General features: G+C 46.4%; 1 protein-coding gene across 1 annotated transcript; it reads left to right on the top strand.

Moving 5' to 3' along the window:
• Window positions 1-4,510: 4,510 nt before the first annotated feature.
• Window positions 4,511-21,264, top strand: MYOC (myocilin). The gene is made up of 3 exons (XM_017866894.1): window positions 4,511-5,327; window positions 17,946-18,071; window positions 19,973-21,264. The coding sequence occupies exons 1-3, from the start codon at window positions 4,763-4,765 to the stop codon at window positions 20,755-20,757; spliced, it is 1,476 nt and encodes a 491-aa protein (XP_017722383.1). The 5' UTR covers window positions 4,511-4,762; the 3' UTR covers window positions 20,758-21,264.
• The last annotated feature ends 3,162 nt before the right edge of the window (window positions 21,265-24,426 follow it).

Here is a 24,426-nt window from a genome sequence, read left to right as displayed (position 1 = left end):
AAGTATAAAACAAATATGTGATGCATAATCAGTTTAGACATGGGTCATAATTTTATAAAGTTAGGCATAAAAGGATACTGTGTCCCAGCTCCGGATAGGTTAGAAACCATTAGAAATCACTGTCTCCCCTTCCTAACTTTTTCAGAATGATCTTTCATGGCCCTCACACAGGCCCGATGTGTCTGACCTGCAACCAAGTCTACAACCCAAGTGTCTCTTTTTTTTTTTTTTTTTTTTTTGAGACGGAGTCTTGCTCTGCCACCAAGGCTGGAGTGCAGTGGCCGGCTCTCAGCTCACTGCGAGCTCCGCCTCCCGGGTTCACGCCATTCTCCTGTCTCAGCCTCCCGAGTAGTTGGGACTACAGGCGCCTGCCTCGCCCCTTGGCTAGTTTTTTGTATTTTTTAGTAGAGACGGGGTTTCACCGTGTTAGCCAGGATGGTCTCGATCTCCTGACCTCGTGATCCGCCCGTCTCGGCCTCCCAAAGTGCTGGGATTACAGGCTTGAGCCACCGCGCCCGGCCCAAGTGTCTCAACCATTGTTAACGTGTCATCTCAGTAGGCCCCATTACAAATGCCACTTACCCTGTGCATCCCATCCCACTCCACAGGAAGTCTCCCCACTCTAGATTTCTGCCTCACAATGTTACAGCCAGAAGCTCCATGGAGGTGAGGGTCTGTGTCTTACATATACCTGTATGCTCTACATCTCGGCTCACTACAACCTCTGCCTCCCAGGTTCAAGCAATTCTCCTGTCTCAGCCTCCCAAGTAGCTGGGACTACAGGCACACGCCCGGATAATTTTTGTATTGTTAGTAGAGATGGGGTTTCACCATATTGGTCAGGCTGGTCTTGAACTCCTGACCACAGGTGATCCACCCACCTCAGCCTCCTAAAGTGCTGGGATTACAGGCATGAGTCCCCGCACACCAGCCTGTAGGGTGGGTATTTAATAACAAATGACTTGAATGGTTTACTAAACCAACAGGAAAACAGCCAAAAGCTGTGATAATTTCAGGGATTCCTGGGATGGGGAATGGTGCCATGAGCTGCCTGCCTAGTCCCAGACCACTGGTCCTCATCACTTCCTTCCCTCAGCCTCATTTTCAGGCTAAGTTACCATTTTATTCCCCATGCTTTTGTAGTAAGCCTCCACATCATTACTGAAATAAGAGTATACATAAACTAGTTCCATTTGGGGCCATCTGTGTGTGTGTTTAGGGGAGGTGGGTGTATCCCAGAGACTCCTTGAAGCCCACGGCAGAGGTTTCCTCTCCAGCTGGGAGAGCCCTGCAAGCACCCGGGCTCCTGGGTGTCCTGAGCAAACTGCCAGCCCGCGCCACTGGTTGTTTCGGTTTCACTCTTCAGGGGCTTGTTGCTTTCTATTTCTGTGTGACCCATTCATTCATCCAGGCATTCATTGACAATTTATTGAGTATTTATAGCTGCCAGATACCAGAGACAAAATAGTGAGCAAAGCAGTCACTGCCCTACCTTCGTGGAGGTGACAGTTTCTCATGGAAGACGTGCAGAAGAAAATTAATAGCCTGCCAACTTAAACCCAGTGCTGAAAGAAGGGAAATAACCACTACCTTGAAGAACTGTGTGCAGTATCCCTTAACAGCCACAGAGCTGCAGTTGGCCTGCCTCATGTCCCATGAATCATCCTGGTGCATCTGAGCTGGAGACTCCTTGGCTCCAGGCTGCAGAAAGGAAATGGAGATGGAAACTAGTCTAACGGAGAATCTGGAGGGGACAGTGTTTTCTCAGAGGGATAGGGGCCTCCACGTCCAGGAGAATTCCAGGAGGTGGGGACTGCAGGGAGTGGGGATGCTGGGGCTGAGCGGGCGCTAAAAGGCAGGAAGGTGAAAAGGGCAAGGCTGAAGCTGCCGAGATGTTCAGTGCCGTTCATGGGGTTGGGAGTTTTCAGTTGCTTCCTGTGAGCCCTTTTTTTTTTTTTTTTTTTTTTTCTCTTTTCTCTGCTTGGAGGAGAGTAAGTCTATTTCATGAAGGGATGCAGTTTCATAAAGTCAGCTGTTAAAATTCCAGGGTGTGCATGGGTTTTCTTTCACGAAGGCCTTTATTTAATGGTAATATAAGAAGCAAGCTCATTTCCTAGGCCATTCATTCATGGGAGAAGTGACTTGAGTCTTTTCTTCCATGTCTTCTGGGCAACTACTCAGCCCTTTGGTGGACTTGGCTTATGGAAGACGGTTGAAAACCTTGCAATCAGGAGACTCAGTTTTCTTTCTGGTTCTGCCATTTGTTGGCTGGGAGACCATGGGCAAGTCTCTCTCCTTCCCTGGGCCATAGTCTTCTCGGCTGTAAAGACCCTTGCAGCTGTCGTGTTCTGTGGACACTTCCCTGTGATTCTCTGTGAGGGGGGATGTTGAGAGGGGAAGGAGGCAGAGCTGGAGCAGCTGAGCCACAGGGGAGGTGGAGGGACACATGAAGGCAGGCAGAACCTGGGCGATCCGTCAGTCCTCACTGATCACATCAGACTCCAGGACTGAGAGCCACAATGCTTCAGGAAAGCTCAATGAACCCAACAGCCACATTTTCTTTCCCTAAGCATATACAATGGCATTTGCCAAGAACCAAAAAGAATGCAGAGACTAACTGGTGGTAGCTTTTGCCTGGCATTCAAAAACTGGGCCAGAGCAAGTGGAAAATGCCAGAGATTGTTAAACTTTTCACCCTGACCAGCACCCACACAGCTCTGCAGTGACTGCTGACAGCACGGAGTAACCTGCAGAGCAGGGGAGAAGAAAAAGAGAGGGATAGTGTATGGGCAAAAAATACAAAGATTCATTCAAGGGCGGTGGGAACTGACCACAGGGATTATAGGCCACATGATCCTGGGTTTTAGGAGGCAGGGCGATATTGTAGGGGGAAAAAAAAATCAATTCAAGGGAAGTCAGGAGACACAACTTCTAATACTATATTTTTCCTTTACAGAGTAATTCTGAGCAAGTCACAAGGTAGTAATTGGAGGCTGTAAGATTACTTATGTTCCTCCTTATTGGAAACTATTTTTCTCTGTGGAGGTAGCAGCACAAGGACAATCTCGTTTCTTTCAAGAGAAAGAAAACATTCCTATGAGTTAAGCCAAACAGATTCAAGCCTAGGTCTTGCTGACTATATGATTGGTTTTTTGAAAAATCATTTCGGCGATGTTCACTATCTGATTCAGAAAGTGAGAATAGTACCTTTTGGTCAGCTGTAAACAGACACCCATTTGTAAATGTCTTGAGTTCAGGCTTAGCTTCAGAACCAATCAAATAAGAATAGAATCTTTAGAGCAAACTGTGTTTCTCCACTCTGGAGGTGAGTCAGCCAGGGCAGACTGGAAATATTTACTTCACAAGTATTGACATTGTTGTTGGTATTAACAACATGCAGTTGCTCAAAATGCAAGCATTATTTTAAGTGGCTTAAAGTTACTTCCCACAGTTTTGGTATATTTATCGGCTATTGCCATTTGCTTTTTGTTTTCTCTTTGGGTTTATTAATGTAAAGCAGGGATTATTAACCTACAGTCCAGAAAGCCTGTGAATTTGAATGGGGAAAATTACGTTTTATTTTACCACCTTCTAACTAAATTTAACATTTTATTTCATTGTGAATAAAGCCATAAACTCAAAGTGGTAATAACAGTACCTGTGATTTTGTCATTACTGATAGAAATCACAGACATTTTACACTACATTACAGTTGTTGCAGATACGTTATAAGTGAAATATCATTTACACTCAAAACTACTTTGAAATTAGACTTCCTGCTGGATCTTGTTTTTAACGTGTTTAAACAAATAACAAAACAGGTTTATTTTAAATTTTTAATATTTTGATAATTATATTTCATTATCATTTGTTTCCTTTATAATCTATATTTTACATATTTAAAAACATCTTTCTGAGAAGGGTCCCCAGGTTTCACCAGTGAGGTTCATGGCATGCACACACACAGAGTAAGAACTGATTTAGAGACTAACATTGACACTGGTGCCTGAGACGCAAGACTGAAATTAGAAAGTTCTCCCAAAGATACACAGTTGTTTTAAAGCTAGGGGTGAGGGAGGAAATCTGCAGATTCCATAGGAATGTGCTCCCTGGAGCCTGCTGGGGTGCTGTCCTTGTGTTCTGGCTGGCTGTTATTTGTCTCTGTCCCTGCTACATGTCTTAAAGGACTTGTCTGGATCTCCAGTTCCTAGCATAGTGCCTAGCACAGTGCAGGTTCTCAGTGAGTTTGTAGAGTGAATGGAAATACAAACTGGAAATATATCCTTGTTGGAATCAGCACACCGGTAGTCCTGTTGAATGAGGGGGACATGTGTAAGAGTGTGTGTGTATGTGTTTGTGTGTCTGTATATGTGTTTGTGTTTGCGTGTGTGTGTGTGTGTGTGTGTGTAAAACCAGGTGGGAACATAGGGACTATTATTGGGATGTGGGTATATACATTGGGATGTTCTTTTTCAAAGAAACTCCAAACAGACTTCTGGAAGGTTATTTTCTAAGAGTCTTGCTGGCAGTGGGAAGGCAACCCCCACTGTGCACAGCCCCACCCGGCCTCACGTGGCCACCACTCTCTTCCCTCATGAAGGGCTGGCTCCCCAGTATATATAAACCTCTCTGGAGCTCAGCATGAGCCAGCAAGGCCACCCATCCGGACACCTCTCAGCACAGCAGAGCTTTCCAGAGGAAGCCTCACCCAGCCTCTGCACTGAGGTTCTTCTGTGCACGTTGCTGCAGCTTTGGGTCCGAGATGCCAGCTGTCCAGGTGCTGCTTCTGGCCTGCCTGGTGTGGGATGTGGGGGCCAGGACAGCTCAGCTCCGGAAGGCCAATGACCGGAGTGGCCGATGCCAGTATACGTTCATTGTGGCCAGTCCCAATGAATCCAGCTGCCCAGAGCAAAGCCAGGCCATGTCAGTCATCCATAACCTACAGAAAGACAGCAGCACCCAGCGCTTAGACCTGGAGGCCACCAAAGCTCGGCTCAGCTCCCTGGAGAGCCTCCTCCACCACCAGTTGACCTTGGACCGGGCTGCCAGGCCCCAGGAGACCCAGGAGGGGCTGCAGAGGGAGCTGGGCACCCTGAGGCAGGAGCGGGACCAGCTAGAAACCCAAACCAGAGAGTTGGAGACTGCCTATAGCAACCTCCTCCAAGACAAGTCAGTTCTGGAGGAAGAGAAAAAGAGACTGAGGCAAGAGAATGAGAATCTGGCCAGGAGGTTGGAAAGCAGCAGTCAGGAGGTAGCAAGGCTGAGAAGGGGCCAGTGTCCCCAGATCCGAGACACTGCTCGGGATGTGCCACCAGGCTCCAGAGAAGGTAAGAATGCAGAGTGGGGGGACTCTGAGTTCAGCAGGTGATATGGCTCATAGTGACCTGCTACAGGTGCCCCAGGCCTCCCTGCCTGCCCTTTCTCTCAGAGACTGCACAGCTAGCACAAGACAGATAAGGAAAGTACAGCGATCACCTTCAAGTATTACTAGTAATTTAGCTCCTGAGGGCTTCATTTAGGTTAGTGGTTCAGAGTTCTTGTGCCCCTCCACGACAATTTTGATAGTCTGTAGCAAAAGGAGAAATAAAAGGACTGGGTGAGACGTGTCTGCATGTGAGCAGTAGAAAGTTGCCTACTGTCCCTTTTGAAAAACACTATCCTTTTTTGAACCTTTGTTTAGATTGTTATTCATACCTTTTGGTGTTAAAATGACCTTTATTTATGAAATTACAATAGATTTAGGAAATGATAATAAGTGGTAAGTTTTGTTTATTTTAAATGTTTTCCTTGGTAAAATAAAGAGGTGGCACCTCTCTGTCAGTTCCCTCAATATGTTGTTCCGAAAGTTTTCTTACTCAGTCCAATCTGAGAACCTCTGCTTTTAAGTCACCAAATTCTTGCGATGACTGATAGGCTCTTCCATTCATCCTGGTTCCTTCTTGTCTGAAGGTGAGTTTGCGTGTGTGTGTGTGTGTGTGTGTGTGTGTGTGTTGTGGGAGGGAGAATGCTCCTCTTATTAGCTGGGAAGACAGTATTTGTGTCACTGTTTGTGAAAGTGTGCTCCCATATATTTGCTATTGAGGAAGTGGTCTAATCATGAGGAACTAAGCAAGTAAATTCAGTTGTTGGACAATTAGTTTGGACGGGTCAAAGATGTCAGTGCCAAGGAAGAAAGAAAAAAGGGGTTGGGACAGGCTTTTTCTATATTAAAGATACTAAAGAAATGTGTTAACCAAATGTAGTGCATGAGTCTTGATTGGTGTCTTCATCCAAGGGGGAAAAAGGCTATGAGGAACAGGTTTGGGGTAACTGAGGCAATTTGAATATAGACTGCTCATTACTATGTTACTGTATTAATGTTCGTTTCTTGGTGAGATAATGATACTGTGGTTGTGAAGTATAAAATCTTTGTTCTAAGGATATACATGCTTAAGTACCCAGGGGAGAAGCGTCAGGATGTCTGCAATTTGCTTTCAGATGGTTGAAGAAAGACTGCAAATATATAGATAACGAGAGAAAGAAGGGTAAAACAACTGTGGCAAAATATTAATAACTGGTGAATTACAAACTGGTGAGCCTAAGTATATGGGGAGCTTATTGTACTATTCTTTCAGTCTTTCTACAGGCTTGAAAAACTTCTTTTGTGGTCATTTAACAAGTCTTTGGGGATTTATTAGATGTGCTTCCTAATTTTATATTTCTTCTTGATCTTTCCAGCTACTGCACTTTTGAAATAAGGGCAACATCCCATTATATTGAAGACCAAACATGGAAGTTCTTTTCTAGTAGTGGATGGTTTTCATAAGAAGGAAATTACATTAGTACAAGAATGTGGAACTGGAAAGGGACCTAACGAGCATCCGGTACCACTGGCTGATTTTTGCAGATATGGAAACTGAGGCCCAGAGAGGTTATTCAGTTTGTTGATGGCCACCTACCAGTTAGTGGCAAAGCTAGAATTCTGGCCTCTTCCTCTGAGGTTCAGTGACTTCCTTTTCTTTTCTTTCCTTTCTTTCCTTTCTTTTCCTTTCTCTCTCTCTCTCTCTCTCTCTCTCTCTCTCTCTCTCTCTCTCTCTCTCGCAGAGTTTCACTCTTGTCGCCCAGGCTAGAGTGTAATGGCATGATCTCAGCTCACTGAAACCTCTGCTTCCTGGGTTCAAGCAATTTTCCTACCTCAACCTCCTAAGTAGCTGGGATTAAAGGCATGTGCCACCATGCCGGGATAATTTTGTATTTTTAGTACAGACGGGGTTTCACCGTGTTGGTCAGGCTAGTCTCAAACTCCTAACCTCAGGTGATCCACCCACCTTGGCCTTCCAAAGCACTGGGATTACAGGCGTGAGCCACTGCAGCTGGCCATGAGGTTCAGTGACTTTCAGGACCTTTAGCTGACCTCTGGCTTATAGACCCTAAAGGTAAAAGACAGAAAGATACAGGAATGCTTGGAACAAAAGATCTGTTTCAAGGTTCCAGATCTAGGGAAAAGGGAGCATTCTGGAGGCTGGAATATAAGTCTGGGTGTGCTTTTTTGCAGGAGTGGCAAGAACTAGGTGTGGAGATTTGGGTAGAGAAGCTTAGTGAGGCTGAGTGGACAAAGGTAAGGCCTGAGAAGGCAGCCTTTCCGTATTCCACCTGCAGCTCAAATTGTTACCACCACTTTCTTGATCATGTATTAATAGTTGTTATGTAGAAAAAAACTCCTTGTAACAATGGAAATCACTTGTTTTTATATACATATAATATGACATATTTTACTGCATAACTATTATTACAAAGTTATATAGAAATTTTTCTACTCTGGGCTTATATAAAAGTTTCATATATGTACATATATAAATTTTATGTATATATAATAGTTTTTGAAAAGTAGAAAAAATTGGCCAGGTGTGGTGGTTCACACCTGTAACCTTAGCACTTTGGGAGACCGAGGTGGGCAGATCACTTGAGGTCAGGAGTTTGAGACCAGCCTGGCCAACATGGTGAAACTTTGTCTCTACTAAAAATACAAAAATTAGTCAGGTGTGGTGGTGTGCACCTGTAATCCAGGTACTCCAGAGGCTGAGGCAGGAGAATCACTTGAACCTGGGGGGCAGACGTTGCAGTGAGCCAAGATCATGCCACTGCACTCCAGCCTGGGTGACACAGCGAGACTCCGTCTCAAAAAATATATATATGTTACATGTAATACATATAATATATATAATTATATATATAATTTGATTGTGTATAATATATATAATTTTATTGTATATATAATAAAATATATATAATTTATATAATTTACCAGAAGATAAATTAGAGTTGATTATTACTGTCACAAGAGAAGGCCTGCTTTGTTTGTTATTTAGCCCCTGCTTTGGACTGGTCTCCTGTTGAACAGAGCCAGAAAGAGGGCTTGTGTGCAGTTGGTTTATATGGACCATGATCCTAGAGAAGAGAAGTGGAAGGCCGGGCGCGGTGGCTCAAGCCTGTAATCCTAGCGCTTTGGGAGGTCGAGATGGGCGGATCATGAGGTCAGGAGATCGAGACCATCCTGGCCAACCCGGTGAAACCCCCGTCTCTACTAAAAAATACAAAAAAAAAAAAAAGTAGCCAGGCGAGGTGGCGGGCGCCTATAGTCCCAGCTACTCGGGAGGCTGGGGCAGGAGAATGGGGTAAACCTGGGAGGCGGAGCTTGCAGTGAGCTGAGATCCAGCCACTGCACTCCAGCCTGAGCAACCAAGTGAGACTCTGTCTCAACCAAAAAAAAAAAAAAAGAGAAGTGGAGACAGGGGAGAGTGAGACAGGGAAGGCAGGAAACCCACAAAGTGGGGGCCTTCTCAAGCTGGTCACCACAGTGGGCAATGGAGGTTTGAACCCGCCAAGCCCTTCAGAGGGGCTATGTAGACTGCGACAGAAGAGGGGAGTGTTTGCCCATGGATTTGATACCCTCTTGGCCAAGGGCTATCCCATGGAGTATATTGCATTTCCATGATACTCGGATGTGGGGACAAGATTTGTTCTTGTGGACTGTTTTTTGTTTGTTTGTTTGTTTCAGATGGAGTCTTGCTCTGTCCCCTGGGCTGGAGTGCGGTGGCACGATCTTGGCTCACTGCAACCTCCATCTCCTGGGTTCAAGCAATTCTCCTGTCTCAGCCTCCTGAGTAGCTGGGATTACAGGTGCACACCACCACGCCCAGCTAACTTTTGTATTTATTTTTCTTCTTCAGTAGAGACAGGGTTTCACCATGTTGGCCAGGGTGGTCTTGAACTCCTGACCTCAAGTATCCACCCATGTTTACCTCCCAAAGTGCTGGGATTACAGGCATGAGCTACTGCATCTGGCCTGTTCTTGTAGACTTTCTATGCAGAAAGTCAGAGAAGCTGGGCCAGGGTGGCTGAGGCGAGGTCCCCGCAGGTGATACCTGCAAGAGGCAGGTTGCCTCAGCAATGACTGCAAAAAAGTGGGCAGGATGTGAGTGGAGGGTGGAGCAGAGAAACCTGAGATGTTCAATACAAGTGCTGCAGATTCCCTTTCCTTATCCAGAATAGGATGGGGATGATAATCCCTCATGGGAGTCATCATGCAAATTAGCAGTCACACAGGGAAGCACTGAGTGCAGTGCTGAGCAGTGGCCACTCAGTGGATAAAATATAACTAGAAAGGCTTCTTTTGCTTGAGCTCCACTATTTTTTTTTTTTGGAGATGGAGTCTTACTCCGTCACCAGTCCGGAGTGCACGATCTCGGCTCACTGCAACCTCTGCCTCCTGGGTTCAAGCGATTCTCCTGCCTCAGCCTCCCAGGTAGCTGGGATTACAGGCACACACCACCATGCCCGGCTAATTTTTGTATTTTTAGTGGAAATGGGGTTTCACCATGTTGGTCAAGCTGGTCTTGAACTCCTGACCTTGTGATCCACCCGCCTCGGCCTCCTAAAGTGCTAGGATTACAGGCATGAGCCACTGTACCCGGCCAGAGTTCCACTATTGTTTTAAAGCATCATTCAATAATCAATATGTCAACATGTGCATAACATTTTAATAACATGCGTTGATTCTAGAGACAGTACAAGTTAGAGCAGTACTCAGGACAATAGTCTATTAGCTAGTCTTCACTTTCCTAAGATGTTTCTGACAACCTGTAGACATGTAGGCATAGCTTGTTTTATTTCATTCCTTTCATTTATGTAATATGGACTAAACTTTTCAGTGATAGAAAATATCTGTGAAAATTATTACAATGCCTATGTCTATAGACAAATGAGTTAATAAATTTTGTGTCCAAATTGAGGTCTCTAAAATGCAAGTCTATAAAGAAGTGAGGGCAGAGAACGCAGAACATTTCCAGAATTTTGTAATAGACATGAACCTTTAAACCACAGGACTGAATTTAACATTTTTAAAAACCTAGAAAAAGAAAAAAACAGCTGGGAGCAGTGGCTCACGCCTGTATTCCCAGCACTTTGGGAGGCTGAGGCAGGTGGATCACGAGGTCAGGAGTTTGAGACCAGCCTGGCCAATATGGTAAAACTGTGTCTCTACCAAAAATACAAAAATTAACCAGGCATGGTGGCAGACACCTGTAGTCCCAGCTACTCGGGAGGCTGAGGCAGAAGAATTGCTTAAACCCAGGAGGCAGAGGTTGCAATGAGCTGAGATCATGCCACTGTACTCCAGCCTGGGTGACAGAGTGAGACTCTGTCTCAAAACACACACACACACACACACACACACACCTAAAAAATAAAAACCCTAAAAATGCTAACTATCTGACACAGTCCAGTCCTTAATATTTTCACAATCTCCTTTTGGTTTTCCTCCACATTCACAATGAAATGTTAGTGATTTTAAAACATTCCAGAGAAATTTTAGTGTTGACACATCTTTATTGAGGGCCATTTCATTTATATTTACTTATGTAATCATCTAAACAACTCAGCACAGAATACTGGGACTCAGAGAGGTGGAGTCATTTATCCAAAGTCACACAGCTAGGACGTGGAAGAGCTGAACTAGGAGCTACGACTTCTGGCTTAGGTCCAGGCCCCTTTACGAGATTGCTTCTCTGCCTTTGGGTCTTGCATCCTCTATTCTGGGCTTCCATCCGCATGCCAGATGGCTCTATTCCTGGAGGCTGACCATTGCCAGATGCTCCTGGCTGATATGACCTAGAAGAAGCCAGCAGGCTCATAATTTAACCATCCCCCCTGCCAACTGGGAACTGGCCTTGCAGTCATCCTGGAAGCCATGCCCTGACATTATGTTTTATTGCAGTTCATGTTTATTCCAGCTAATGCACATAAGGAGTGGCTCCTGCAAGGCACGAACTGAATGGCTGCTTGCTCAGAGCCCGTAAGGGCCATGGTGGGAGCCGGCGGGGAACCCAGCACCAGTCAGGCACCTTTGCTGCCTCTTCTTTGCCAGTGAGGGTGGAAGAACTGATAAGAGGATTGAGTGCACAGTCCAGGAGCTGAGAGTTTATAGGGCAACCCACTGGGACCTGAGCGCAGCCCCAGGAGTGGGTCACCGCACAAAGTGGTGAGCAGCATTTTGAGGCTCTTCTAAAGCCTCCAGGAGAAATCTGGGTCCAGTCCAGCACTTTCGGAGGCCGAGACGGGCGGATCACGAGGTCAGGAGATTGAGACCATCCTGGCTAACATGGTGAAACCCCGTCTCTACTAAAAAATACAAAAAACTAGCCGGGCGAGGTGGCGGGCGCCTGTAGTCCCAGCTACTCGGGAGGCTGAGGCAGGAGAATGGCGTAAACCCAGGAGGCGGAGCTTGCAGTGAGCTGAGATCCGGCCACTGCACTCCAGCCTGGGTGACAGAGCGAGACTCCTTATCAAAACAAAAAAAAAAAAAAAAAGAAATCACACAGTGGGTTAAGCTGGGGAAGTTTACTTTAAAGGATTACTGACAGTGATGAAAGAACAACTGTAGATAGAAGTGAACTCCATAGGCACCTAGGGCTGAGGGAGGGTGCCAGACAAGCTTGGAAGGGGAAGGTGAGGTTCAGCACATCAGCTAGGAGAGAAGGTGGCTGATGTCCGCAGGCCTCATCTGGTCTGCAGCTGCAATAGGCCACCTCCCAGTGCAGGTGAGGAGGGCAACCTGCAACGCGTGGCATGGGCATGGTGGGAATCAGGGCAGGCACAGGCAGGAGGCCTCCCGAGCACTGAGGTCCCTGTGCAGGGACTCTGGGTTCCTTGCTGGGAGGGCTGTGGAAAGGTTATGGCCAGGCTGTGGCTGTGAGGTCACAGAAGAACTTCGCTCTGGGTCCGTGGCTGGGGCAGGACTCCACCAAATGTTCTCACAGTCACACCGCCTATGGACGCAGGACAGGAAAACTGCAGACCTTCTTCCTCCCACGATGTCCCTCCAGCGCCCTCTACTGAGATATTTCAATATCGTGCTCACTTTAACGCTCTTGTTCTTCAGACAGGATGCGTGGAAGGGTGCACTCAGCTCTGAGAGGCAATACGTTTATAACTGACACACCTCCTCAGCACAGGATAGAAGAGTTCACAGCTGCCATGGCCTTGGAAGACATGGGTTCAAGTCCCAGCCACACCACTTAGCTGTGTGACCTTGGGCATGTTACTTAACCTATCTGAACCTCAGTTTCCTCATTTGCAAAAGGGGATATTAACGTTCATTTTCAGGACCATTATTTGAAAGTAGTGAGTAGCAAGCACCCAGCACAGTACTGGCTCATAAGAGACACTTAATAAGTAGTAGCGATAGTTAAACTTTATCAGGTGCTGTCTGCAGTCTCTCTCTGTCACCCAGGCTGGAGTCCAATGGCACGATCTCAGCTCACTGCTACCTTCGCCTCCCAGGTTCAAATGATTTTCCTGCCTTAGACTCCCTAGTTGCTGGAATTACAGGCATGCACCACCATGCCCGGCGAATTTTTGTATTTTTAGTAGAGATGGGGTTTCAGCATGTTGGTCAGGCTGGTCTCGAACTCCTGACCTCATGATCCACCCACCTCAGCCTCCCAAAGTGCTGGAATTACAGGCGTACGCCACCACGCCCAGCAACTCTTATATTCTGAGAGTTGAGACAATGAAATTTGAATTGTCCTGAGGCAGAGTCTGCAGTGATCCAAGAAAAGGTACAGATGAAAGGAAACCAGCTCAATTCAAGGAACATGCTTAATGCCCTGATTTTGAAAAATTGTCCCGGCAAGAGTTTGCCACATCGTATAAGCCTCTGCACATTGCAGGAGGCTGGGGAGGCCAGGCAGCAGTGGGCTGCTCCTAACAGCCTGGGTGTGTGTTTTGGGCCTAAGAGAGAAGGCGTGGCAATGGGCGAGGCAGCAGCACAGAGGGAGGCTACAGATGGTTCTGCCACCCTATGTACAGGAAGGGGGTCACTCTCTCTTACCTCTCCCTGGCAGCACAGAAGAACAGGGAACCTCAGGCATCCTGTCCCTCTCCCCCATGGGCAGCACCAAGTCCCTGCCAGAGGTGTGTGGTGCCTGCACAGGGGGAGAAGGGAAGCAGCTGGTACTGGTCTCAGGTTGGTTTAAGGAACCTCCATTTGACCTAGTGAATCAGTCCCTGCCCTGGATACCCTCCTAGGCCAATGCAACCTTTAGAATGAAGAACAAAGGGGTTTCCTCACCCCCGCAGAACCTCAGATAGGGAGAAGGAGAGGCAGGGAACGAAACAAACTTTCCAGGACTCTTCAGGAGCCATTGGGATTGTCCAAGAGACTCTGGTTTCTGCAGCAGCCCAGAATAAACCCATTTTCCTTCTCGGCTATGAGGACTTTGCCAGATTATGATTTCCTTAAGGGCATGGACCAACTGTGTGTGTGTGTGTGTGTGTTTAACATAGACTAGCCTATTAGACAAACTTGTGTCTTACACACCTTTTATCTTGAGCACCTAGCACAGCCTTCTACTCAATAGGCGCTCCAGCAATGTGACTGAAAGGATGGATAAATAGCTCTGTGGATTTGAGGCTAGGGATAATGAAAGCCTGCCATGTCCCTGGGGCTACTCCCATTTGCCCCTGGAGTTTGGAATGCACATTGAGGATGTCCTCAGTTGCCTATACATTCTGGCTTGTGAGACTTTCTTTTTTTTTTTTTTTTTTTTTTTTTTAAGACAGGGTCTCACTCTGTCACCCAGTCTGGAGTGCAGTGGCCTGATCATAGCTCACTGCAGCCTTGCCCTCTTGGACTCAAGAGCCATCCTCCTGCCTCAGCCTCCTAAGTAGCTGAGACCACAGGCTGCACCACCACACCCAGTTAACTTTTTAATTTTTTGTAGAGATGGGGTCTCACTATGTTGCCCAGCCTGGTCCCAAACTCTTGGCCTCATGCAATCCCGCCACCTCGGTCTCCCAAAGTGCTGGGTTTACAGGCATGAGCCACTGTGCCTGGCCAGCTTATGGGTTTTAACTACTCACATGGTGCACTCTAGACTGAGGGATATCCCAGGGATGGAGGACCCACCCACCTCCAGGGCATTAACACTTTTAGGGAGGCTCGTTGAACAACTGCAGCCACAGAGGCGGGGTGGAGAGGAGAGAAGGGTAGAGGAGAGAAGCTGGCTCACCGTGGGCAGCAGGGCTGTCTGGCCCAGCCCGTACCTGAGGGCTAGCTGAATGTTTTCTTCAGCTCCTTCCAGGGAGAATTTTTTTCCAGTACTATAATTTGTTGAAGCCGAACCCCAGCAACTCAAACAAGGTACTCTGATTCCGGAGATGTGAAAATGTAAAATAATGTGTGGCTTTGATGAAATGTGGTACAACCAGAGGACTAAGACTGCTGTGGTGATCCTCTCTGCCTGAAATCTAAATTTAGGAGAGTTGAGCAAACAAATGATCAAAGGCAGAACATGTCTTCCTGACCCTCAGCTGTGTAGGCGCCCCGGCCTCAGGTGATGCGCTGACTTTCCTCCCACTGTCCTGAACACCGGAGAATACTGAGCGGGGAACAAGTTGCTCAAAAGGCAGAGAAGTGACTCAGAGGTTCAGCAAGAGAAAAGCCCAGTGTATTAAGCGTGTCTTTTTATTCTGATGCTTTGCTGTCTGGGCCTTGCAAACACTGGAGGGACTGCCCCTCCAGTTCCTACAGATAGCAAAGGACTCGCGTGGCAGCACAGCTTTCATATGCAAACCAACCAGTCCACAGCCTACACCCTGTGACCACCTCCATCTGGCTCAAACTCAAGGCCACTGTCCCCCGACCTAATCACCCCAGGGCCTGGTACCGGACAATTAGAGAAAACGCCTATGACCCCAGAGCCTGCTGAAATTATTCAAACTCCCCAATCCTAAACCTGCTTACCTGCCTGCCCTTTTCTTCCCATAGAAAGAATAAAGGCTCTTTCCCACACTTTCCCCTGGCACCCTCTTCCTCTGGAGCAACCCTGGTGCTTCCCCAGGTGGCCTCCTGGGCTTAGTGTGGCCCCCTTCCTCTTGGGATCTGTGAGTACAACAACCTGTAAAAATTATTTTTTTTTAAGAGCAGTTTTACGTTCACAGCAAAATCGAGAGAAAAGTACAGAGAGTTCCCAGATACTACTGGCCCCCACACATGCACAGCCTCCGCGATTATTATCGTCTCCCACCAGAGCAGTTGTTACAGCTGATGAACCTGCATCACATCACCCCAGGTCCACAGTTTAAATTAGGCTTCATTTTTGGTGTTGCGCTTTCTATGGGTTTGGACAAATGCATAGTGCCATGTGTCCACCATTATAGCATCATACACAGTATTCATTGCCCTGAAAGTCCTCTGTGCCTCACCTCATCATCCCTTCCTCACCCCAAAACTGCTGATCTTTTTACTGTCTCTATAATTTGGCTTTAACTTGCTTTTCAGTGACAATTGCCTCCTAGGCTGTTGGCCTTGCCATACCTGAATACTTATCAAATCTGCATTTTATTTGTTTTTGTGTGCATGTGATGGGTTTTTTGGGAGGTTGGAGGGGAGGACAGGGTCTCACTTATGCCAGGGCTGGAGTGCAGTGGTACGGTCACTGCTCACCACAGCCTCGACCTCCCGGGCTCAAGTGATCCTCCCACCTCAGCCTCCCAAGTAGCTGGGACTGCAGGTACACATCACCACACCTGGCTAACTTTTTGTATTTTTTGTAGAGATGGGGTTTCACCATGTTACCCAGGTTTGTCTTGAACTCCTGGGCTCCAGTGATCTGTCTACCTTGGCTTCCCAAAGTGCTGGGATTACAGGTGTGAGCCACCATGCCTGGCCTAACTGCATTTTAAAACAGCCAAGCCTGTTCCTTGTGGCTATTGCCTCATCCTTGTATTCAAGAACTGCTGTAAGATGATAATCCTAAGCAAGAGTAGAGACATGTAGCACACTGTGATCACTTACTGTCTAGCCAGTGCTGCCCACCCGCTTCCCTTCTGTATGGCGCACCGCCCCCACCCCAAACTCCTGTAGGAACTGTGCGCACACTGCCTCTCCGTTATGCAAAACTGGTCTCAGAAAGGAATCAGGCAGAAAATTTCTACTGAAAGAATAAAGCTTAATATGGTACTTCTTACAAGAATATTTACATATAACAAGGGAAAAAACCTTAAGTCAAGCAGTACATTTTTATCTTTTTTTTTTTTTTAAGAGAAGGAGCCTCCCTATGTTGCCCAAGCTGGTCTTGAACAGCTGGGCTCAAGTGCTCCTCCTGTCTTGGCCTCCCAAAGTGCTGGGATTACAGACATGAGCCACAATTAAATTCTTTGTTGTTGTTGTTGTTGTTCTTGAGACAGAGTCTTGCTCTGTTGCCCAGGCTGGAGTATAGTTGCACAATCCCAGCTCTCTGCAACCTCTGCCTCCTGGGTTCAATGATCCTCAGCCTCCTGAGCATCTGGAACTACAGGCATGTGTCACCACACCCGACTAATTCTTGTATTTTTAGTAGAGATGGAATTTCACGATGTTGGCCAGGCTAGTCGTGAACTCCTGGCCTCAAGTGATCCTCCCGCCTTGGCCTCCCAAAGTGCTGGGATTTCAGGCTTGAGTCACTGTGCCTGGCCTCTTTTTTTTTTTTTTTTTTTTTTTTTGAGACCGGGCCTTGCTCTGTTACCCAGACTGAAGTGCAGTGGCAGGATCATAGATCACTGCAGCCTTGAACTCCTGGGCTCAAGCAATCCTCCCACATCTGCCTCCCAAGTACCTAGGACTGCAGATGCTTACCACCATGCCCAGCTAATTTTCGTGAATTTTAATTGTTGAAATTGAGACATCTAAGAAGATGCTGAGGACTGTCTCCACATTCCTGAAATTACAGCTCACCTATTCACAAATCAGCCCTTCTAGTGGAAATTAATTAAAATCTTATTTGATTTTGAATAAACTGTAAGGCAGGCACATTGCTATGCAATTTATTATTTATGAGGTTTTAAATTATGGGATTGTTCAAACATTCACAAAAGTAGAGAGACTACAATGAACTCCAATGTAGCCATCACTCAGGCCCAACTGTTATCAGCACAGTCCAAACACTTTTTATCTTCCCTTCTCTGACCCCCACCCCATCCCCAGTCCTTATTTAAAATCAAATCTCAAACACCATAGCTTTGGGAGCCTACTTATTTATTTAGTTAGTTTTGAGATAGAGTTTCATTCTTGTTGCCCAAGCTGAAATGCAATAGTGCAGTCTCGGCTCACTGCAACTTCCGCCTCCTGGGTTCAAGCAATTATCCTGCCTCAGCCTCCCAAGTAGCTGGGATTACAGGAGCCTGCCCCCACACCCAGCTGGTTTTTTGGTATTTTTAGCAAAGACAGGGTTTCACCATGTTGGCCAGGCTGGTCTCGAACTCCTGACCTCTGGTGATCTGCCTGCCTCAGCCTCCCAAAGTGCTGGGATTATAGGCATGAGCCACCACGCCCAGCCGGCAGCCTATTTAAATGTCATCCTCAACATAGTCAATCCTTGGGCCATTTTTTTCTTACAGTAAAATTTTGTCTCTTTCTTTTAATGCAGTTTCTACATGGAATTTGGACACTTTGGCCTTCCAGGAACTGAAGTCCGAGCTAACTGAAGTTCCTGCTTCCCGAATTTTGAAGGAGAGCCCATCTGGCCATCTCAGGAGTAGAGAGGGAGACAACGGTATGAAGTTAGGTTTCTTCCCTTTTGTGCCCACGTGGTCTTTATTCATGTCTAGTGCTGTGTTTCAGAGAATCAGTATAGGGTAAATGCCCACCCAAAGGGGAAACTAACTTCCCTGGGAGCAGAGGGAGGGGAGGAGAAGAAGAACAGAACTCTCTCTCTCTCTCTCTCTCTCTGTTCCCTTGTCAGAGCAGGTCTGCAGGAGCCAGTCTTTCCCTAACAAAGCCCTCTATCCAATCACCCACACTTGGGAGGCTGGGCGGGGCTGCACAGGGCAAGATGAGAGATGTGTTGATTTCATCCCCTTGATTGTCATGTAGAATTAAGTATACTTGAGAAGTTACATTTTTCAGTAGCGCCGCCTTCATATCTTTATTTTAGGGACAGGTGTACACCAAGCACCATCTCAGCCACAATCTGTTACTAACAGTATGTTTTCTGAACTTTGGCCACTTAGGAAAAGTACAGTTTGGCTCTCTTCAAAGTGTTCACTGAAAGTCCAACTTTATGACTAATACTGTGATTTCCAGAAACTTTGACTATCCATGTTATTGACAATGATTACTGGCACTGAAGGGCATGCATGCAAGTAGTGGTTATAAAATATCTAAAACACAGTTCTCTAACATATGAGCAGCAGTGTTTCTACCTTCTATGAGGAAACCGAAGGTGCCCATTAAAAGTAGAGAAATCTGGGCCAGGCGCAGTGGCTCACTCCTGTTATCCCAGTGCTTTGGGAGGCTAAGGCTGGCGGATCACTTGAAGTCAGGAGTTCAAGACCAGCCTGGCCAACATGGTGAAACACCGTCTCTACTGAAAATACACAAATTAGCCAGGCATGGTGGCACGCACCTGTAATCCCAGCTACTTGGGAGGCTGAGGCCGGAGAATTGCTTGAACCCAGGAGGCAGAGGTTGCAGTGAGCCAAGATCACACCACTGCCCTCCAGCCTGGGTGACAGAGTGAGACTCCGTCTCAAAAAAAAAAAAAAGTACAGACATCTGTTGTGATTCTGGTAACTCTAAATTTTCAACTGTCTCTTCACTACATTTAAAAAATTATTTTCTAAACCAAATTAGCCAGGAGTGGTAGCAGGCACCTGTAGTCCCAGCAACTCAGGAGGCTGAGATGGAAGGACTGCTTGAACCTAGGAGGTCGAGGCTGCAGTGCACTGTGATTGCACCACTGCACTCTAGCCTTGGTAACAGTGCAAGACCCCATCTCAAAAAATAATTATTTTCATGTTTATTATATTAAAATGATGTATGAAATATGTGACTCATCAGATCGGGCTCGAAAAACTTTGTTGTATGGAGATTATTCTTATGAGTTGATTTTTCTCTCTCCTATCTTATAGTAATGAAACAAACCAGGCATGAAAGTCACAGTAAGTAATACAATGAACACCCATGAGTCCCTGCTCAGCTTAAGTAGAATATTACAAATGCAGTTGAAGCCCTCCGTGCAACTTTCATCCTTACAACTGATACTGAGTGAATTGTACTTTAAATATTTATAGCTCCCACTCCCATGCATGTCCCTCAGTGGTAGCAATAATTGTCAATAACATGAAACACAGATTGATCACGTAGCATTTACCACATATTTACTCTCTACCAAGCACTTAACATACATAATTACATTTAACATTTACAACAGCCCTACTACCCAAAACACTATTAGTATCCCCTTTTACAAATGCAATAACTGAGGTGTAAAGAGCTAAGTAACTTACTGAAAGTCACACAGCCAGTGGGTGGCAGAGCCTGGCTTTAAACCCAGACGATTTGTCTCTAGGGCTTTCACATCTATGGCTCTGCCAAGCTTCCGCATGATCACTGTCTGTGTTTGGAAAGATTATGGATTAAGTGGTGCTTCGTTTTCTTTTCTGAATTCACCAGGATGTGGAGAACTAGTTTGGGTAGGAGAGCCTCTCACGCTGAGAACAGCAGAAACAATTACTGGCAAGTATGGTGTGTGGATGCGAGACCCCAAGCCCACCTACCCCTACACCCAGGAGACCACATGGAGAATCGACACAGTTGGCACAGATGTCCGCCAGGTTTTTGAGTATGACCTCATCATCCAGTTTATGCAGGGCTACCCTTCTAAGGTTCACATACTGCCCAGGCCACTGGAAAGCACCGGTGCTGTGGTGTACTCGGGGAGCCTCTATTTCCAGGGCGCTGAGTCCAGAACTGTCATAAGATATGAACTGAATACTGAGACAGTGAAGGCTGAGAAGGAAATCCCTGGAGCTGGCTACCACGGTCAGTTCCCGTATTCTTGGGGTGGCTACACAGACATTGACTTGGCTGTGGATGAATCAGGCCTCTGGGTCATTTACAGTACCGAAGAGGCCAAAGGTGCCATTGTCCTCTCCAAACTGAACCCAGAGAATCTGGAACTTGAACAAACCTGGGAGACGAACATCCGTAAGCAGTCAGTCGCCAATGCCTTCATCATCTGTGGCACCTTGTACACCGTTAGCAGCTACTCCTCAGCAGATGCTACCGTCAACTTTGCTTATGACACAGGCACAGGTATCAGCAAGACCCTGACCATCCCATTCAAAAACCGCTACAAGTACAGCAGCATGATTGACTACAATCCCCTGGAGAAGAAACTCTTTGCCTGGGACAACTTGAACATGGTCACTTATGACATCAAGCTCTCCAAGATGTGAAAAGCCTTCAAGCTGTGCCAGCAATGGCAGAAGGAGATGCTCAGGGCTCCTGGGGGGAGCAGGCTGAAGGGAGAGCCAGCCAGCCAGGGCCCAGGCAGCTTTGACTGCTTTCCAGGTTTTCATTAATCCAGAAGGATGAACATGGTCACCATCTGACTATGCAGGAATTGTAGTCTGAGGGCATAGACAATTTCATATGATAATAACTATCCTTTTCTTCTGTCAGCATTTATGGGATGTTTAATGACATAGTTCAAGTTTTCTTGTGATTTGGGGCAAAAGCTATAAGGTATAGTAGTTTCTTCCTGAAAACCATTGCTCTTGCATGTTACATGGTTACAAGCCACAATGAAAAGCATAACTTCCAAAGGAAGCAGAATAGCTCTTCTGGCCAGCGTCGAACATAAGTAAGATGCATTTACTACAATTGGCTTCTAATGCTTCAGATAGAATACAGTTGGGTCTCACATAACCCTTTGCATTGTGAAATAAAATTTTCTTACCCAACATTCTCTGCCTTGAACTTTGTGGGAATCTTTGCTTAAGAGAAGGGTACAGATTCCAACCATCAAGTAATTCCTTCAGGTTGGGGGATGTGATTGCAGGATGTGTGTGTGTGTAACTGAGAGGCTTGTGCCTGGTTTTGAGGTGTTGCGCAGGATGACGCCAAGCAAATAGCAGCATCCATACCTTCCCACCTGCATCTCCTGGTGCTCTCGGTACTACCTGAGCAATCTTTCCATCTCTCCCCTGAACCCACCCTCTATTCACCCTAACTCCGCTTCAGTTTGGTTTGTTGTTGTTGTTGTTTTGAGACGGAGTCTCGCCCTGTTGCCCAGGCTGGAGTGCAGTGGCGCAATCTCAGCTCACTGCAACTCCGCCTCCCAGGTTCACGCCATTCTCCTGCCTCAGCCTCCCACGTAGCTGGGACTACAGGTACCCGCCACCAGGCCTGGCTAATTTTTTTTTTTTTTTTTGTATTTATTAGTAGAGATGAGGTTTCACCGTATTAGCCGGGATGGTCTTGATCTCCTGACCTCGTGATCCGCCCGCCTCTGCCTCCCAAAGTGCTGGGATTACAGGTGTGAGCCACCACACCTGGCCCTTCCACTTCAGTTTTTATCAGTCATCATGAGCATGAATTTTATAAGCCACAACCTCAGGTGGAGAAATCTTATAGCATTGTTTTGTTCTTCCAACTCTTAAAACTGCAGTAAAATATAACAAAATGTACCATCCCAGCCATTTATAAGGGCACAGCTCAGTGGTGTTAAACACATTCATATTATCGGGCAACTATCACAACCATCCATCTCCAGAACATTTTTCATTTTGTAGAACTGAAACTCTACACCCAGTAATAAGTCCATTATCCTCCCAGCCCTTATAGCAATATTATTTTCTAAATTTTTTTGTAGAGACAGGATTGCACTATGTTGCCCAGCTTGTCTCAAACTCCTGGCCTGAAGTAATCCTCCCACCTCGGCCTCCAAAGTGCTGGGATTACAGGCATGAGCCACCATACCTGGCTGCATTATGTTTTAATGACAAACTTAATTTCCCTCTTCAGTTGCCATCGTACCTAATGGTAGAACACTTCATTTGCCAGTTCAGCTTGGATTCCACCACATCAGGGTGTTGTCAACCAGTTCAGGCTTTTCGTCTCCCCACATCTTTGAGGTGGCATCTATGCTTGAGACAAGTGAGGGTGAGGGCACACTGGCACTCAGGGGGAAGGACCCAGGCAGAGTGTCTCACACCTGATTTTAGCCATCAGACAGATTCCAGCTTTGCTGCTGGCATCCACATCTCTGTATCCAGTTCCAGATTTGGTGTCCTCTGAGTTCCAATGGCCAGACCTATGAGGCAGCTTTTTTTTTTTTTTTTTTTGAGGAGTCTCACTCTGTCACCCAGGCTGGAGTGCCGTGGTGCTATCTCGGCTCACTGCAACCTCCACCTCCGGGATCCAGTTGATTCTCCTGCCTCAGCCTCCCATGTAGCTGGGATTACAGGCATGTGCCACCATGCCTAACGAATCTTTGTAGTTTTGGTAGAGACAGGGGTTTCACCTTGTTGACCGGGCTGGTCTCAAACTCCTGACCTCAAGTAATCTGTTTGTCTCAGCATCCCAAAGTGCTGGGATTACAGGCATGAGCCACCGCACCAGGCCTGGCTTTTCTTTTCCCCTGGGAGTTTATTCTCATTAAGGTTACACATGCCATGAATAAGGAGGGAGATGATGAGATCTCAAAATGCCTCTCCACTGGTGTATTAGTATACTTGAACCCCCATAACAAATACCACCAACAGGGTGGCTTTGTGAACCCTGAATAGCTGAGACAAGTCTCAGTTAATTTAGAAAGTTTATTTTGCCAAGGTTGAGGGCACCATGACAGAGCCTCAGGAGAGATCCTGATGACATGTAGCCAAGGTGGTTGGGGCACAGCTTGGTTTTATACATTTTAGGGAGACATGAGACACCAATCAATATAAGATGTACATTGGTTCTGTCCAAAAGGTGGGGCAACTCAAGTAGGGAGGGGGCTTCCAGGTCACGGGTAGGTGAGAGACAAACAGTTGCATTTTTCTGAGTTTCTGATTAGCCTCTCCAAAAGAGACAATCAGATATGCATTTATCTCAGTGAGCAGAGGGGTGACTTTGAATAGAATGGGAGGCAGGTTTACCCTAAGTAGTTTTCAGCTTGACTTTTCACTTTAGCTTAGTGATTTTGGGACCCCAAGATTTACTTTCCTTTCATAGCTTAAACAACAGAAATTAATTTTCTCACAATTTTGGAGGCTGGAAGTCAAAGATCAAGTTGTCAGCAGGGTTGGTTTCTTCCGAGGCCTCTCTCCTTGGCTTATAGATGACTGGCTGTTCTCTACATCTTCACATTATCTTCCCTCTGTACATGTACAATCTCTTTTCACCCTAATGACCTAAGCTTAGCTTAATCACCTCTTTGAAGGCCCTATCTCCAAAGACAGCTACATTCTAAAGTATTAGGATTAGGGCCATGTACTGTGGCTCATTCCTGTAGTCCCAGCATTTTGGGGGGCCAAGGCGGGAGGATCACTTGAGGTTAGGGGTTCAAGAGCAGCCTGGCAACATAGTGAAACCCTGTCTCTACTAAAAATATAAAAATTAGCCAAGTGTGGTAGTGCACACCTGTAATCCCAGCTACTTGAGAGGCTGAGGCAGGAGAATTGCTTGAACCTGGGAGGCGAAGCCTGCAGTGAGCAGAGATCATGTCACCACACTCCAGCCTGAGCAACAGAGCAAGTCCCTGTCTAAAAAAAACTAAAAGTTAAAAATAAAGTGTTAGGATTAGGACTTTCAGATATGAATTTGGGGTGGGGACACCATTCAGCCCAGAACATCTGGGTGTCAACCACTCTCCCCCACTGACAGCAGACTCTTAAAAACTGAAAAGTCCAGAAATCAGAATGCATGAGCTCATTGATCCTACTAAGCACCTCTACCTGCCAGGTGTTTGAATGAAAAGTGGAAGGTGGAAAGACACTGAGATGAGCCAATCCTGTTTGCACAGCCCTTCCCATGGCTCCTGTTCTTTCTCTCCATAACCTACTGAATCAGGCTTTGGGAGGGAAGAAGAGGGTGGAGGAAGAAGAAACAGGAAGAGGAAAGAAAAGGAAGAAAACTTTTCT

This window comes from Rhinopithecus bieti, unplaced genomic scaffold (assembly GCF_001698545.2).
Source record: "Rhinopithecus bieti isolate Rb0 unplaced genomic scaffold, ASM169854v2 scaffold_1853, whole genome shotgun sequence".
Taxonomy (NCBI): domain Eukaryota; kingdom Metazoa; phylum Chordata; class Mammalia; order Primates; family Cercopithecidae; genus Rhinopithecus; species Rhinopithecus bieti.
This window is presented reverse-complemented; position numbering and strand designations above follow the sequence as displayed.